The 18,284-nt window shown below is 39.4% G+C and overlaps 1 protein-coding gene across 1 annotated transcript; it reads right to left on the bottom strand.

Annotated features, from left to right (window-relative positions):
• Positions 1–1,781: 1,781 nt before the first annotated feature.
• slc17a9b (solute carrier family 17 member 9b) lies at positions 1,782–15,823 on the bottom strand. Its single transcript, XM_061735950.1, has 14 exons — positions 15,729–15,823; positions 15,430–15,631; positions 14,195–14,392; positions 13,331–13,470; positions 11,637–11,736; positions 10,615–10,745; positions 10,382–10,478; positions 8,763–8,859; positions 8,370–8,457; positions 8,248–8,282; positions 7,995–8,110; positions 6,458–6,513; positions 6,342–6,371; positions 1,782–5,328 (listed from the first exon to the last, which is right to left on the bottom strand). Exons 2-14 carry the CDS (start codon positions 15,561–15,563, stop codon positions 5,150–5,152), a joined length of 1,401 nt encoding a protein of 466 aa, XP_061591934.1. The 5' UTR covers positions 15,564–15,631; positions 15,729–15,823; the 3' UTR covers positions 1,782–5,149.
• Between the last annotated feature and the right edge of the window lie 2,461 nt (positions 15,824–18,284).

The following is an 18,284-nucleotide window of genomic DNA, read 5'->3' as shown; positions in this document are numbered from 1 at the left end:
CTGGGTGTCGGGGGATTGCTTTAAGGGTCAATTATGGATCAAAACAGAGCTTGGAAAGAGTGGAAGAGGCAAAAAATAAAGAGGTTAACAAAGACGAGAGATGGAAAGAGGTCTTTACAGCTTTAATTAAAACAGAAGAAATCATTAATGAAGAAGTTTTGTTTTTTTTTAAATGCCAGTCTAGTAACCCTTCACAATTTGATTTAATTTACTCCAATTTGGAGCTGTGCATTGCAGGAACGACACAGCATGCCGAGTGTTAACTTCATGTTTCATCTTGTTTCGCAGAGATTATGCACCGGACCACAGTCAAATCATACAAAATTACCTTTGTCACAGAGCTGGTTCAAACTCAGGAGGGGACCCGGAACAAACGAGTCTTTCTATCTTTGGGTTCTAACTCAATCGCACCACAAAAATCCCCCCAAAATAATTACATTTGATTTACTCAACTATCCTGAACTTACTTAACAGAAATATTTCTTTTAGACATTTTGGAAACTAAAAGAATTGTTAAAGTAGGTCTCAGTTAAAAGGGAAATGTTAGACTTACAGGCTCAATGCAATTAGGACATTAAACCTGTCAATGGGCTTTAATATCACAGCCAGTTAGACATATAAAGCCTCTTGATCTATTACTACAAAATGATTAATCCTCCCCACACAATGACCAGTCTTAAACTGGGCCTTGATATTATTAGGTAGACCTATATGGCAGTTTAGCTTTGCACTAATTAGCATTCAGATCAGAGACCCACTAGACAGCCCCTCCACCACAGAGGAAGGACATAGGACGAGATTGCGACACAGTGAAATGTCATTAACTTGATGTTAATTACTAATTAATGGGGCTATTTCATTTACATGTATCTCTAGCTCTCTGATGGGCCCAGCATTTACTGGGTTACACTCACCAGCCAACAAGTTGGGGGAGGGTTTAATCGCCCCTATCCGCGACTCTCCCCTTAGTGTTTCATCTCTGCTAATTAAATAGTGGGCCACTCATCCTGATTATGTCTGCTTTTACAACACCATTTTCTGTCAGTGAGAGCACTCCAATAAGTGACTGACCACCTCTTTAACATCAGTGCTGTTTTTGTGTGAACTGTACATCAAATGTGAAATTCACTGCCAGCTCACTCCACCCCACTGACTTTTAAATGACTTGTTACTTTCACTCACTTGCGACCCCTCCCTTTCTTTTCAATGCCACGCGGCAGCCACAAGCCACCCATTTCCATGGCAACCTGAGCTGTTCGGTCCCTTGAGGAGGAGTGGGTTCGGTTGACTAGCGTCTGGCCATTCACACGTGAGTTGTGCCAACAAGCCAACATGGTACACAGCATCCTGCCATATGGTGCCACCCCGTACGTCCTGCTGGACCCGACTCGGTGTCTGGGCCTGTACGTGAGCTGCTGGTGTGAACAGGACAGACCTGCACTAGAACCAGCTCAGCAGATAATCCAGACACACAGCCAAGAACAGATATCAGCTCCTTAAAGAGAAGATTCCTCCCGCTTTTCAAGCACATACTCCAGACATGAGCATGAAAATGCTTCTTCATGAAGGAGATGTCAATATTTGCTGTAAGCTGAAAGTGATCTTCATGAAAATGTAGTGATCAATATGTTGACAAACTCAAGTCCTACACTTGAGATCACAAGTTACAGGCTAGTATTCGCAGGCTGCCAGGTAATATGCAATGTCCCCTAAACTGATGCTTTGCTGCCTCTCTGTGGAACCTCAAAGAAAATACATGCAGATAATACAGACAACTCACCAACGTTGACAAAATATATTTTTATTCAAAGTCGACAGCCTTTAAATATAACATATTTTGAAAGCATTAGAATATTGCATTTCCTTGCATTTATGCCTCATTTTATCATACATATGTTACATATTATCAAAAACTACATATCAGACGACTTCCAGGAACCTACATTAAGATGTTGGATAACAAACTTAATGCCACTTATCACCTGAATGTGTACATGATTCAGGTCGTCAACACAACGGGACAAAGCAAAAAGGGGAAGAGCGATGAAGTTAGTCTTAAATGCTGGGTGTCTGCAAAAAGGCGAGACAAGCATAGAATATGTCCTGGTCGGCCAGATTATTCTTTCAAGTGCTGTTTTATAAATAGATAGAATTATTACTACATGTGGTGCAAATGTCAGCCACAACATTAAAACCACTTACAGTGAAGGAAACACTTTTGGCAACGATTGGTGTTGGTGAGTGACCAGTTATAAGACATATTTATGTAAAGTGTGTTGTATGTGTTTAGTTAAAAATTAAAGTTTAAACTGTTGCTATCCATTAATCTGATGTGCTATAAAACCCTGTGCGGCATATTTCCACACAGGGTGGCTAGTAAATGGACACTTTTGAGTGCAACACCATCAAGGGCAGTATGCAGCTGGCAATATACACACAACTTCTGAGTGCTCTTATGTTTGCAGCGCTTGTCTGGTTACCAAATTCATGCACAGTGCTCAACACAACCTCAGTCTCACATGATCCAGACCAGCAATATGGGTGGGGAGAGCAGTTTCACTCAGAAGTGATGTGTTACCCTTGATCTGCTGCAGGTCAGAGTCTGCATGATGAATAAAACTATTTTCTGATCGTTAAAAAAAAACACTGTTCAACAGCAGAGTCTTCTAGTGATGAGATCAGGAGTCTGCATTTATTTGAAAAATAAATGCATGAATGTATTGATTGTCGACAAAAGGCTGGCAAGAGGCAAACATATTTGAATTGCTGGTAATCTCTTCAGCACATAGAGACGGAATAACGGAAAAGAAAGATCATATTTCCTAACAGCAAATGTTTCAAACTTATTATTACTAAAGTTATCTTATAGTTAAGACACTCCTTCACAGAAGAGGCCTCCTCTAGTGGAGCAATATTGCCAACCATGCCACAAAAATTGCGGTGTTGTGGCTTGAACATATCCAGGACCTCAAATGACCTAGCCTGAATACATCGGAGATCTCAAACACATTGGATAACCAGAGATCCACTTAAAAAGTCTTGTTCCCAGAGGATTAAAAGGAAAATCCTTATTCCAGACGCCACGGGGAGTTCCCCTCTCTGAAGTCTGTTTTCCATTTAACACCAGAACAGAGCTGCTGTACACATTTAAGGACGGACGATTTTAATGCACTTAATGCTGTGGCTGACGGGTATATGTTTTTATGAATGGATAATTGCATCTTCCATCTAAAACACAGAGGGTGATTAAATTCAACTACTCCCTACAATTAATCTGTGCTGAATTTTTTCAACAAAGATTCACATGAGTGTCTTCCAAAAACATCCAAGAAAAACATGTTTGATTGCAAATAAAAACAAGTGACACACAAGCAACAGAAATCCTAAAGAGAAGGCACATACTTAAATGTACAATGATCAATAAGTGACAATATGTGACCACAATAAATTGTATCTTGCAATTTTTGTTGCTGAAATTAGGAACAAAAGAAAAAAGAAAAAAATGCATAGATATTGAAAAGTACAGATATCAAGTGAAGATCTAGATATGCAAAAATCTTCCATATGTAGCCACAGCAGAGCCCAGCATTGTAATCGTGAAAACATTGACAGTACAACTCTGACATTGTGCTCCGAAATACATCGCTGAATTCTACAAACCTTCACTTTGACATTCAAAATGATGCAGCAAGTTTGAACTTGCTACACGTACTACAGGTCAGAGAGTGCACAGAAACCAAGGCGTCCTTTTTAAGTTCTTCGCCTGCTGCAACATTCAAGTGTGTAACCTGGAGGCTAGCGTATTTAAAATTGCTCTAACAAAGGTGAAGAGTCTCTACCTCTGACACCAGCATGACAAACAAATAAGCTCATAACTGTGCTCTCTCCACTCCAGCTGCCGACATCACTGACTGCTTAGCGTCAAAGTAACAAAGCTTTTGAGTTTAAATCCCTCAACATAAAAGATTGGCATTTCCTCTTATCTGCCTGTGCAGTTTTCACAAAATTAACAGTGATAAGTTACTTTCCAACAAAACAAAAAATAAAGATGGAACAAAACAAAGTTTATTTGGGTTTTATATACTCAATCTTGCTAACGAGATTTTTATGATATTTCACCCAATAATCTGAATTTTTATGGCATCTAACTAAATATACTTTTTCTCTCCTTAAAAAAAAAAGCAAACAAAAGAAAAGCTGAAAGTCTGAGTCATATAAATACAAAAGTACTCCAAAAATATTAATACATTTATATTGTATGCCATTATATAGCAAAAGAATAACAGCTAACCTTTGGTCTTCTAACGCGCAACACTTCTTAAAAAACAGTCGGAGAAAGTGCTTACAGCCTTGCTGCCTTAAAGCTTCTTCTCACTCTGGGAAATGATAAGATCGGCTTGTTACTATGGAAACGAGGATCACAGAAGGTAAATCGTACAGGACATTAGAGTGCCTGCCAAGTAATTAGTGGCTGGGTAATGAGGTGTCACACAGACATTTCTCTCAGTGATGGGTGAGAGGGGCGTACTAATAAAAGACTTCAGGTACAAGAAGCTGAACTCTCCTTGGGTCACCCTCTCCACCTCCCCCATCTCTGCAACATACAAAGAATACACCACCTTTGTCTGTCGCCGCTGTCACAGAGCCCCAGAGCCTTCACTCTCTTGGCCTTATTGACACCCGCACACACACGCACAAACCTTAACAGGGAACTACGGCTTTCAGATAACAATCTCTTTGATTTTTCTACTACTGAGTAACCCAGCCTTTAAAAAAATGACACACGTAAACAGTTTTCCAGCAACTGTGATCTGGAGGCAGCACAGACTTTTCTCCTGCAAGTTTTACCCTCCCACATTCTTCCCAAGGCTACATCCTCTGAACTGTTCGCACCCAGGATTCAAGGCTGGAGCATCACTAAATATTTTCAGTAACATTTTGCACTCTCAGCCGTGTGCTTTTCAGTAACTTCTACAGTAATCGCTTAACCGGACACAGACCCAATCAAACCTTTGGCAGATGTTGTCTGCAGGTTTCTATCAATGTGCTGCTTCCTATCCATAGGATAATTATCCAACGTAGATAACATCGTGGCTGCCGATTGGCCCAAGTAACACATTCCTCCGGAATAATATTTTGGTCCCACGGATTAGATGTGGATGTTGTGGTGGCGGCCCTTACTGGAGTCAATATCAACCCGGCGCGCATCAGCAAAAGCCAGAAAGGTGAAGAGGCCCAGCAGGTTGACTGTGGTAATGAGGGCGAACACTGAGGCCCATGAGCCCGTCGCCTCGATGAGATAGCCAGAAAAATATACCATGAGGACCCCTGCACAGAAACACACACAGCCAGAATTAGAAACAAGACAAAGTATCTTTAAAGCTATATATTTTTCAGATGAATGTAACCATTAAAAAAAGAGGGGCAAAATGGGAGAGCTATATAAAAAAATGGGGGTGAAATGCTAAGATAGCATAAGACATGAAGAGATCTAAATGCACCTAAAAGCTTACTACTCCTAATACTGAGGCGGTCAATGGATTATTTGACGGAGTATAATAATAATAATAATAATAATAATAATAATAATAATATGGAGGAGTCAACAACTGAACGGGGAGCACTTAATGTTTTTTTTTTTTTTTAATTTAATTTTTAATTTTTATTTTTTTTAATTATTATCTTTTTATCTTTTGAGGTACTGTCATGGGCTTGTTTGTTTACTTGCTCTCATGGTGCGTCTCTCTCCCTCTAGTTGTATTGTGTTCATGAAATAAGAATGGAAATAAGGATTTGTGAAAATAGGAATTTTGGCTAATACATAAAAGAGTGAAGTGTAAGGGATGTATAGGGGAGGGAGGTAACAGGGGGGTTAGAAGGTATTTAAAGGCATGTTAGGCCTCTCTTTGCTTTGTTTGTGTTTGTTGTTTAGATATGTCCTTTTAATATTTTTTCTTTTTTTTTCTTCGTGTATATGTTGAGGTTGGTGTCCGTCTTATGTCTATATATGTATATTAGTTGTTGTTTTTTTTTTGTTGTTATAATGAACGTCACTATGGTGTGGCACATAGAAAAAAAAAAGTAAAAAGAAAAAAAAAAGAATGTAACCATTAAAACAAGACCCCAAAAAAGGCACAGAACACCAACTGTTAACATGTGCTCCCTGTTTTATTCATACAAATGTCACTGTGCTCCCTTGATGAAATATTCATGCGAACGAGGAGCCAGCGTGCCTGACAGTGAAACTTTGTTTTCAGAAAAGGGAGTCAATCGTTTTAGTTAACAGACTTGGCCGCTGCTACCTATCAGTCACAGACATTTTTCAATCAAACAAAACTCACCTGAGAATGCACCACAAGTGTTCATAACACCTAGGCAGAAAACAGAAGCACACACACATTTATAATAGAATCAATAGAATTTGTTTCTTTAATAAGAACTATGGAACGTTTCTTACCAAACAGAGCTCCAGCACATGAAGGAGCAAGGTCTTGAACATTTACAGAAACACCACTGTAACAGAAACATTAGGTTAGAGTCACCTCCTTGTGAAATGTGATGAGACAGCTCTTACATCATACAGGTTCAAACTGGATCGAAAGAAGAGATCCAAGAATTTGGATGGGATCTTTTACACCGAAACATTAACAGCCCGCTGAAGAGAAACCGAAAGAAAAATAAAATAAGGTCTGACTTGTCAAACAGTGATTGAAAAGTCTGACATTAAACACATTCAAATGGCGCATTCAGGGTTTATACAGTAATTTAAAAATTACACCACAACATCTGTGTTTCGTGCAGTGCATTCGCACGGAATGAGCAAAGTCTGTGTTTTACTATAATGTCCAGATATTAATCCCCAGATGTGCTGTTAATGCCTCGGATTTTGTTAAATAATTACCATTTCATTAACATAAACTTCAAATATTGATTTGCAAACGTCACACACACACATACTACAGCATGACTTCAGTGTGAACCTGTCACCATTTGACAGGTGACAAAACCTGAAAATGATCCAAAGGCTTCTGTGCTTTAGTTGTCATGGTAACAGCAAGCTGAGAGTAAAACAAGTTGTAGCCCAAAGGCTTGGTGTGTCAGACTAGGCTTTGAGTTTCATGCTGGACGGAAGTTTCTCACTACATACATCATCTTCCTCACTGTCGTTCCTTTACCGCTCTGGGAGTCTTTTTTTTAATAGGCCTCCATGTGAAGTGAATGATGACTACTTTTTTCACCAAAAATATCACATCATCAGGCTATATATGCTGTATATCGGGTAGTATCATTAAATCACCCGCAGTTGATGAGTGGATATTAAAAAATAAAACCCAGCCAGAAAATCAATACATTTCTAAGATGTGCATTTGCATGTTATTAAAATGATCCCATAACCTCTATTTGCTGAAATATGGTGGGCAACTACTTTGCAAACACAGACATTCACAATGGATTAATATCATAAATGTCCCTTGTAATTATTACAAATGACCACAGTTCCCCAGGAAATAACCAGTAATACATAACAGCAAATAGGGCATTGGTTAATAACCTGTTTTACAACAGGTACAAACATTTCCACACCAAATAAAGCTTAATATGGCCATATTTCTGGTAATAGAGCTGTTAAAACAAAGACGTGACTAAGGTTCACTGTATGTGCCCGGCTATAATTAAACAAACTGCCTGTCCCCATCACGGAGGGTTTTATGCATTATGCCGGCCCAACTACATCATTAAAAAAAAAAAATTAATAGAAAAACAAATTTAATTAGTGAAAGAGGTGGTGAAATATTTAACACTTTAATGTCTCAGAAGCAGCTTTATGATGTCGTCAATGGAAATGAAGATAATATATGAAATGGTTTTCCCACAACCCAACCTACAAAACACAAAGCTGAGAAAAATGTCCTACGTGGGCCACCACATGCAAATGTAAAGGGCTGTTTGCTCAGACCAGAGATACAGTGAGGAGACAGAGTGGGTGCCTGTACCTGTGACTGAAGGTGGTGAGGCCCATGGTGGCTGACACAAATGCTACAGCCCACTGGAAGCTGGTTTTGCCACACAGAAGTATGGTAAACACACTGGACACACCCATTGAGAAAAACTAACAGTGGGATGAATGCACACAAAAAAAATAAATGAAAATTAGACAAATTATATTACGTACAAGTGCAAAGGGGGCAGTAATGTACTCTGGACTGGGAGCAGGAAAACGCACAAATACACGGAATACAGTCGTACCTGCATCAGCTTCCTGACTGAGGCTGTATCAAAACCTGAGCAGGTCAAGACAGAAATATGTTTATTAATAACATATTTTTCATAATAAATGCAATATACCCTCTTCAGGTGACTTACTGTACCTTGACTGATGAGATGGTCAGAGAGGCAGCCACTAAAGAGAGATGAGGGAATGGCCACCAACCAAGGAATGACATTAAACACCCAACCCTGCAGGAACATCACATTTTCTAGCTGAGCCTCAGATTTTCAACAAATGTTATTTCCTTCAGTTGAAGAAGAATAATGTGAAAACACCTGTTTAGTCATAACACGTTCTACATATTCAGTACAAGCACACTTACACAAGGTAGGGAAAATAAACAAGAAGGACAAATCTTTGAGAGGAGGTGATCTTTAGGTGAAAGTTCAGTCTGTCTTGATTTTAGCTGTCAAATGTTATGTGCTATCAGCATTTTTCTGTTTGAGGCTAAATGTATAATTGACAGGAAGATGGAAAAAGACAGCATCTTTACCTTGGCATCAGGGAAAGTGTCTTTAAAGAATGTTGGCAGCCACGATAGCAGAGTGAAGAAAGTGCTAGCTGCACAGAGATGCGTCACTATCACAGCGCTGAGGGAACAGAGAGAGACAAACAGCTGCATGTAAGTGCACAGCTGCTCATTTTATCCAAAGCTATTGAGTTTTGTTAACCAACACAATGCCTCACTTGTTTGAAACTCTGTCTTACTTATTTCACAGATACTTGTGTCTGTGGTACTGAACTCATCCTTGCTTTTGCTTTCTTGGCCAAAGTGATCCAGTTATCATCTAATGTTGCTCTCAAGATGGGAAAAAAAAATACATCAAAAAGTTGAAACAGTATGGAGAACGCCAAAAAAATGAAAAACTTGCTTGGGGTTTCTTTCAATTACTGTTGGGTGCTGCTGAATGAAAGTTTTAACAGCTTTATTGCAACACTAATGTGTTTGTGTGTGTTTTTTTCCCCCACACATTTTCCTTTGGAGATAAGTCAGGTAAGCCAGTACAGGGCCTATATTCCCTTCTTCCCCAACCATGCTTTGGCATTGTGTGCAAAATGTAATGTGGCATTATGTTGTTGAAAATTCCTGGAAAATATGTCATTCTGAAAGCAGCATATATTGCTCAAAAGTCTCTATGCAATTTTCTGCATTTCTGCTGCCATTGCATAAGTGTATATTGCCTTTGCCAGAGGGCACTAGTATAATCCCATACCATCACACAGTCTTGTTTTTTGACATCCTGATAGCAACCTGGGAGGTCCCTTGCAACGATGGAAGCTCCAGACCCGCGTTTCCCAACCCTGGTCCTGCATGTTTCAGATTCTGCCCTGCTTCAGCACGCTGTGATACAAGTAGCTGAGTTGTACCGACCTTGATGACAAGCTGGTAACGAGTTAATAAGAATCAGGTGTGCTTAAGCAGGGTAGCATCTAAAAACATAAAAAAGTCCAGGGTTGGGAAACGCTGCTCCAGACAACCTTTACCCCAGAAAGTTTTAAGTAGCACATAAATAGTCATAAAATGCCAATGGAAAGTTAACATTCACAATGTTAACTTTTTTGAATTTCTGAATGCATGGCATTGTTTGACCGAAGTTTCACAAAATAATCACTAGCCTATGTAGTAGTATCAGCTATAAGAATTACACACTGTGCCGTGTATCAGAGGGATCGGCATTCACAGTACAGACTTGCCTTTTATATACCGGGTATTTAAATTAAAAAATACTTCTTGAATCCTTCCTAAAACTTCCTTAATAAAAACATAGTTTAACCATAAAATATGGCTTTTCTCAAGTCCTTGTTGACATCTTTGCTCCTTTAAGACTCGTCCCTTCATGGATACTGCTTTTCTAACAGATTTTGATTACAATCCCTTTTTGACGTACTCCATTTCAATAGACCTTATTAGAAGCTCCAATTAATCATGTCCCAACTCCTTTTGAATATGCTATATTTCTGAAATGCAACGATGGAAGCCAGGTGTGGGCAATGAGCAGAAGGCAAACAGTTTTTGACCGTGTCGTTGTATAATGATAAGTGTTTTGTGGGCTTTATATGCAAATAAATTGATTGGCATATCCAAAAACTCAGACTTTATGGTTATCTCACCAGACTGCAGGTTGTTTGAGGAGCCGTATCCAATGTCGTTTAGTTATCTTTGACTGGGTACCACCGCTGCCCAAGGACTCGAGCGTGATTATAGGCCCTGCAAGCACCGATGAAAAAAAGGCACGTGAATATACAGGAGAAAACCAACTCCAATTATACAATTAAGCAGGTGGAAGACAAGATGCATGAAATGAAGGCATCAATATTTTTGCCCCTGACAAAGCTTCTCTTGCCTTCTCCTTTGAGTAGGTATTTCCACATGCAGTAGGCCCACAGGACTGACAGGAAGCCAGAGATGTAGAAAACACTCTCCCAGCCGTACAAGTCCAACATGAGGGAGCCAGCCCCTCCAATCACCAGGGTGCTAAAAGGAAAAGACAGGATTGGTCGCACAACAGCATCCTTCTTTCAATAACAAAAACTGATCAGATGCAAACAAACTATATACACCTCTGGATAGATGGACAAGATCACCATTTCTAATCCCCAAGTGGCTTCTCCTTTAAGCAATTAAGGCCCCGTTTACACAGAGCAAAAACGTTGGCGTTTTCATGCGTTTTGGCCGTTCGTTTACACGAAAACGGAGCTCAAAGCCCCCAAAAACGATCATTTTTGAAAACTCCGGCTAAAGTGGAGATTTTCAAAAACTCTGTTTTCACGTTTGCGTCTAAACAGAGGAAACCGGAGGAAAACGGAGGAAAACAGAGGAAAACGGAGATTTAAGCTTCAGAACGTCACATATGCACCAGAAACTCACCAGCGTCATGTGTGCGACCTGTGTTTACAATTAGTTTGGCCACCGTCAATATTCTCTTGTATTTTACCTGTTTTATATTCTATATAAAAGACTCTCATTCCGTCTTGGAAGTAAAGCCTGAATTATGGTCCCGCGTTAAATCGACGCAGAGCCTACGGCGTAGGGTACGCGGCGATGCGCGCCGTACGGTGTTTGTCACCGCGTACCCTACGCCGTAGGCTCTGCGTTGGTGTAACGCGGAACCATAAATCAGCCTGGAAGTTACACTTGTCATTTGTTGATGTTTTTTCCAGGATTCTGATTGGCTGGCATGACGTTAACAGTGTTTTCATGTGGGTCCGTGTAAACGAGGATATTTTTGAAAACGTAGAGGGGAAAATATCCGTTTTTGTAAATACCCGGCTACGTGTAAACGTGGCCTAAGAACGCTGGCTTTCTTACAAGAATTACGTATAGTTTTCTTGCCATTTCGCAGTTACTGCAGAATAATTGGCTCACCCCAAGTAGGAGCCGCTTCCCACGGTGCTCATCAGGAAGCCCCTTTCACTTTCCATCACTTTTTGTGAGCACAGACTTGCCAGAGAAGGGTAATGAACTCCTACATTTAAGACACACAATTTAAGAAAATCATCTCACAAACGTATTCATCTGACAGGAAATCGTAGATTTTGGAAGCAATCTGTGGCATCGGTTTCTTCATTATGCCATGTAACCAAATGTCAACATACGCAGCTCTTCTTTACTACTATCACCACTGAGAGGAACTGGTAGTAAACATTGTTAAAAAGCAGTGATGCACTGATGGGAAAACCTGCACTCTGATATACACATGAATGGCATTGTTTGCACTTGCTGCCTAGCTTAAAATGTTTGCAGACCAATCACACACCCACAAAGTGACAACATCATTTCTCTACAGTATCAAATTTCTTAGGTTTTCCCTTAATTTTCTCTCACATTTTTCACTACAAGTTTCTTCAGTTGAACACAAACAAAAATGAAGTCGTTGTTTTTTGACCAAAAGAAGAGCGTTGAAGAGTCAGCACACAGCTTCAGCTATTACAGCTACAAACAACCGATAAGGCCAGAAATCTGGGTGTAGTCATGGACTCAGAACTGAACTTTCAGAGACACATTAAAACAATTACAAAGTCTGCCTTCTATCGCATGAAGAACATCTCCAGGATCAAAGGACTAATGTCTCAGCAGGACCTTGAAAAACTCATTCATGTTTTTATCTTCAGTCGACGTGTAAGAGAGTAAGAGAAAGTGGACCACATCATTACTGTTCTGAGATCTTTACACCGACTCCCTGTACCTCAAAGAATAGACTTTAAAATACTTCTGTTAGTTTATGAATCACTGAATGGTTTAGGACCAAAATACATTAGAGACTTGTTGTCCCGATATATCTATTATGTAAAGCACCTTGAATTGCCTTGTTGCTGAAATGTGCTATATAAATAAACTTGCCTTAAAAACACAACACAGAATCTGAGTTAATTTGTCTGCAAAGTCCCCAGATTTCAACTGTATGGGACCTGATGGCATCTGTGGGAAGCAATAGCAATCCATAGCCATTCCACAAATCACAAGGTTCAAAAGGAACTGGTACTCTCATGACAGTACCGGACACTCCAGGACATCCTCAGATGTTCATTGTTTAAAGCTGCACTAGTCAGAGCTCTTTTGGGAGCACAAAGAGCTCAATATTTACCAGGCGGTCATAACATAATAGCTTATCACTGTATGTATGAATATGTAACATTTGTTGCCAAATAAACTCAAAGACGATCTTAAAATCACATCTCCACTGAAGTAAAGACAGCTGTGCCACAAACCTGACATGTTATAATTTCTAGCGACAACCAGCGCACATCTATAAACATCGTAAGATTACTTAATGTAATCATCATCAGTTGACTTTTTTTTTATTTTTTTTGTATAAACTATAGTACAAAAAACCTGAACGTTTAACCAAATTGGAGCAGCTGTGACCTCGGAATGGAAGATACATGTATGTGTAATTTCCTGCTGGGATCGCAGATGTAATCATTGAATCATTGTAATTACAGATTCAGTTAATTTAACTATTTCCTCAGACATTAAAAAAAGGAAGAAAAAAAAACATAACAAAAAAAAAACTGTGAACAAGATGAAGACTCATCTACGACACTCTCACCAAGTCTCACCTTGCAGGAGACCCATGAGGAAGCGGGACAGTGTCATAGAGAGGATCGGCTGGGAGCAGAGGTGGGCCAGGATTGGGGTGAAAGCTGTCATTGACCCCCAAGCAGCTGCAGACAGCAGGAGGACCTTCTCGCCTCCAACTCTAGATATATCAAGTACACAGATAAAGATGTAACATTGCTAAAGCAAACATCGCTCCACTGTGAAATTTTGGAAAACATAAAACAATTGATTTTCTTGTGATGAAGGCACATTTTTATGGTAACTTTATGGTCAAGTAAATCAAATGTATTAAAAAATATACTGAATAATTCTTCCATGGATGTTTATTTAGTGACTGTTAACAAAGATAATAAAGACAGAAAAGGATCCAATGCATGTTTTAAACATTTCTGTGGACATGCCAAGGACTTTGTGCAGTAAGCTCTGTGACTGTTCTAGAGTTAATACAGGAACAGCATATCTTTCAATGACGCTGTTTCTATTTGCCTAGTTAAGCAATAATGTAAAGAACACATCAAACTTTGACTGCATTATCTCTCCAGCTTAAACAAACACCACTGAACTTGTTACATCCGTGCCAGTGGCGATTCCATGTAAATACTGTGACCAACAGCAGGCAGAGGTAGGTGTCACCTGAACACTAGTACCATTCAGACATCATTTACTCTTATATATTCCAATTCAGGTTCACGGGGATCTGCTAGAGCCTGTCCCTGTTCTTTTCATTCAAAAGGCAAGGGTATACCCTATATATATGTATGAATGTATGTATGCATGCATGTATGTATATATTACAGCGGATCTGCAAAGAAACAAGGGTTTCTGCCACTGCTACCACACAGTAAGACTACTGTGACTCTCACCGGTCACTGACGTATCCTCCAAGCACCTGGGTGAAGCAGTATCCCCAGAAGAAGCTGCCCAGCACCATGCCTGAGTCTCTCTTGCTCCAGTTGAACTTTTCTGCCATACTGACGGCACAGATGGGCATCGCCACACGGGCGCAGTAGAGGAGGCATGTCCCAAGCAGCAGCACCACTGTCCATATCCTCGCCACAGGCCTGCAAAGGATGAGGTGGCTTAACTTGGCAACCCTTGCAGATAAAATATGAGCTTTTAAAAATTGTTTAAATTGGCTGTGTAAGCCCCCTTAAACAACAGCGAGTAAAGTAGGGTTGACGCATGCGCCAGTTATCAGACTGTACAGCCAATGCAATAACTGACACAATCCCACAAAATAAGAGCGCAACATAGGGTTGCCAACCGTCCCTTGAAAAACGGAATCGTCCCATATTTATGAATTAAAGTACGTGTCCCGTATTGAGCTGAAAAGGGATGCACCTTGTAATAGATAGTCATAAATGAAATGAAAATGGCATCAAGTTGTTGAGTTCATAAGTTATTTTTTTTCTGTTTTACTACAACTGTATCCTACAGTCATGGCCTTTGAAGCACAAATATGTTTACAAGTTTTCTACAGACTTTCTGTTTGCACTTTTGGCATTGCACTGAAAATGTGCACTATTACAGGATGGATGTTCTGCTTTCTTTCTATTGTTTTATATTGATTTATACCATTTTAAGTTAAGCAGGACAGGTTTCTGTCTAAGAAAGATACTTATTTTATTCAGTTCATTTTGTTATTTTGTATTAAAGTGAATTGCTGGATAATAATTTGTTTTCTGTGTGTTCATGGCATTCAAAAATATGCATCTAATTCAATTCAGGTTGGAGTCAAATAGTTAAAAAAAAATCGTTTCACTCACAAAAAAAGGGGCTAAAAAAAATCACCACGCCAGTAAGGGTGAAGGCAATCGGGTTGGCCGATGAGGTGTCCCTTATTTGTTTTTCAGGGAGTTGGCAACTCTAGTGCAACATATTAATCTGATGTCACTAAAATAAGGTTAATCGCTGACTAAGACAGGGAAACGTACTTCCTCCTGAAAGCCTGAATTATGGTTCCGCGTTAAATCGACGCAGACCTACGCCGTAAAGTACGCGGCGACGCGCACCGTACGCCGTAGGCTCTGCGTCGGTGTAACGCGGAACCATAAACCAGCCTTTAGAAACCAATGACATGCTGCTGTTACAGTGTTACCTGGGCCAGCTGTTGTAGTGTTCAGGCCACTTCTTATAACTACCGGCCGCTCCGCTCTTGTCCGGCGGGTGGTTCTCCTTGTGGCACACCAGATCTTGACTATAGTTCTTGCCATATTTTTGAATTACTGCCATTCAAGGCGAGGTGACACGGCAGCCTCTCGTCAATCGCTCCGGCTATTCACGTTCACCGTCTTTCCGGTCTGTTAGTCAGTGAGAAAAAGTAATCATTTAGTCATGCACAGAGAGGGATGGCGTTGTCACTTCTCAGGATTTCGATCTTTTAAAATCAATACTCACGGGGGAGACATGCGCTGATCACGGAGCTGCGGGAGGAGAGGGTCGTGTTGTTCCTGATGCCCTGGGAGGAGTAATCCACGTGTCACTTTTTCTCCTCAACCTCCTCCTCCTCCAGCCAGAGAGCCACGCAGTTCTTCTTTTTGTCGGTAGGGTTTAACCAGGAAGTGATTCAGTCCGGCTTCAGCTGCATCGACACCCGTGAAGTTAAGAGAAGTATCACTTGACCCGAGGCTTTTGCAAGCATGACGGTGCATTCAAGAAAGCAGAGGGCTCTAGCCTGAATTATGGTTCCGCGTTAAATCGACGCAGAGCCTACGCCGTAGGGTACGGCGTGGCCTACGGCGTAGGGTACGCGGCGACGCGCACCGTACGGTGCCGTAGGCTCTGCGTTGGTGTAACGTGGAACCATAAATCAGCCTATCTGTCGTAACTGTGCTCCCTCCATGTGCTAGTATCGACGTGATGGTTGCATAGCAACGAAGATGCGTCGCCAGGCTGCGGACGGGTCATATCAGTACTGGAGTTGAGGGGGGATGAGGGGGGATGGCATCCCCACTTGAATTAAAAACGGTCAAAATCATCCCCCCTTTCCATCCCTTATGTCATTTCATCAATGAATGTGCTATTTCAACATTTAGAGTCATTACCAGAAAAATAACTTATTTGACAATTTTCACCTGTTTCAAGTAAATTTTCACTTGAAATAAGTAGAAAAATCTGCCAATGGGACAAGATTCATCTTCTCATTACAAGCAATAAAATCTTGTTCCACATGCAGATTTTTCTACTTATTTTAAGTGAAAATCTACTTGAAACAGATGAAAATTGTTGTTTTTTCCAGTGATGAGTCTTGTTTTAAGTGTAATGAGATTTTTTTTACTAAAATGAGACATTTTAACTAGAAATAAGACAAATATTCTTGTTAAGATTTGGAGTTTTTGCAGTGATCCATTTTACTTATCCTGTGAAGGACAGAGTCATATTGATAAGTTCAGAAAACTGTTTTTTATTCTTGTGTTTTGATGTATTTGATGTAAGCCCAGTGGATATTTAAAGCTTACAGAAGGCTGCATTTAACTGCTGCTATGTCATTCCTGCAGTATTTCTGCAGGTGTTTTGGTCAGTGCTATTATTTGTAATATATTATAATATTTGTAATCAGCACAAATTATCTCTCCCCATATGATAAAATCCACCATCCCCCCTGATCTTTTTTTACAACTCGAGTACTGGTCATATCTGCCTGTTTGAAGATAATAAAGTAATCATAGTAAATAGAAAATCAATATTTAAGAGAGACTGGTATGAGAAAGGCATTTTGTTTGTAAAGGATATGATGGATTCTGATGGAGGTCTTTTGGACTACAGGAGCTTGGTTAGAAAAATATAAAATAAATTGTACTCAGGGAATATAATAAGATTATAATAAGCAATTCCCCGTCCCACTCCCTCAATTAATCAAAAATGCTTTGTTATATTCAAGTGTTAAATCGATACTACTAAAATTGGAGATTAACGAGTGTAACTTGAATGATAATAAGTGTAATAACAAAGTGATTAATGCTGCCTGGAAATCAATAGTATTTTATGATTATAACCAAGGATTTAAACCTCAAGAGAATGAGAAAATAACTGTGTCTATGTTGATAAAAGCTCATTCTAAATATGGCCCATTTCCCCAAAGATTAAGGAAACTCACTTTAAAATATTGTATAAAGTGCACCCCGTTGCAGAATTCCTTAAAAAAAAGATTCAAGTTCGAAGTTGATCAATGTACTTTCTGTAATGTAGCAGATGAAACTTTAGAACATATGTTTTTCCTGTGTCCTGTGTCCAGAAACTTCTGGTTAGAATTAAGAAACTGGTTACTACTTAGAATAGAGGACATACCAGTCTTTGATATATCTCATATTTTTTTTCTATATATATAACTTGAAGTCGAATGTATCTGACATAATAAATATAGTTATTCTCATGGGTAAATATCATATTCATTGTAGTAAGTGGAGGAATAGCGAACCATCCTTTGATTGGTTTTTAAATGATTTTAAATTTAAACTTATCCCTAAGAAAAATAGACTCCAACAAAATGGCTAAAAAGATTTGTGATGATATATCTTGTTTTCTGCTATTTTGATGCATGCCTCATTCCTTGCTCCTCTTTTTGGCACTTTTGTTTTCCTGATTTTAAATATCGATACTTTAGTTTGCACTCTATAAAAACCCGTTTGTCTTTCATTTCAATATATAGTTAATTGTTTTTCTATATAGCTGTATATTTGACAGCATTTCATATTATGTCTACTAAGTATACTATCATCCTTACGAGAAGATGTTAACTTACTGTTCTATGTTGTTTTATTGTGTTCAATAAAGAAGAAAAAAAAATCGTTTGAAATCGTTATGTAATAATACATCTTTTGTGTGCTACGGTCGTGAAAAGTACCACTACAGTGTAAACGACTTTAATGTATTTAGCGTTGGTTGTAAATAAATATTTAGGCAATGCTATTCTGAAAGTCTTTGTTAAACAATATAACATGACATATTCGGTTT

Source organism: Cololabis saira, chromosome 12, assembly GCF_033807715.1.
Source record: "Cololabis saira isolate AMF1-May2022 chromosome 12, fColSai1.1, whole genome shotgun sequence".
NCBI classification, from domain to species: Eukaryota; Metazoa; Chordata; class Actinopteri; order Beloniformes; family Belonidae; genus Cololabis; species Cololabis saira.
This window is presented reverse-complemented; position numbering and strand designations above follow the sequence as displayed.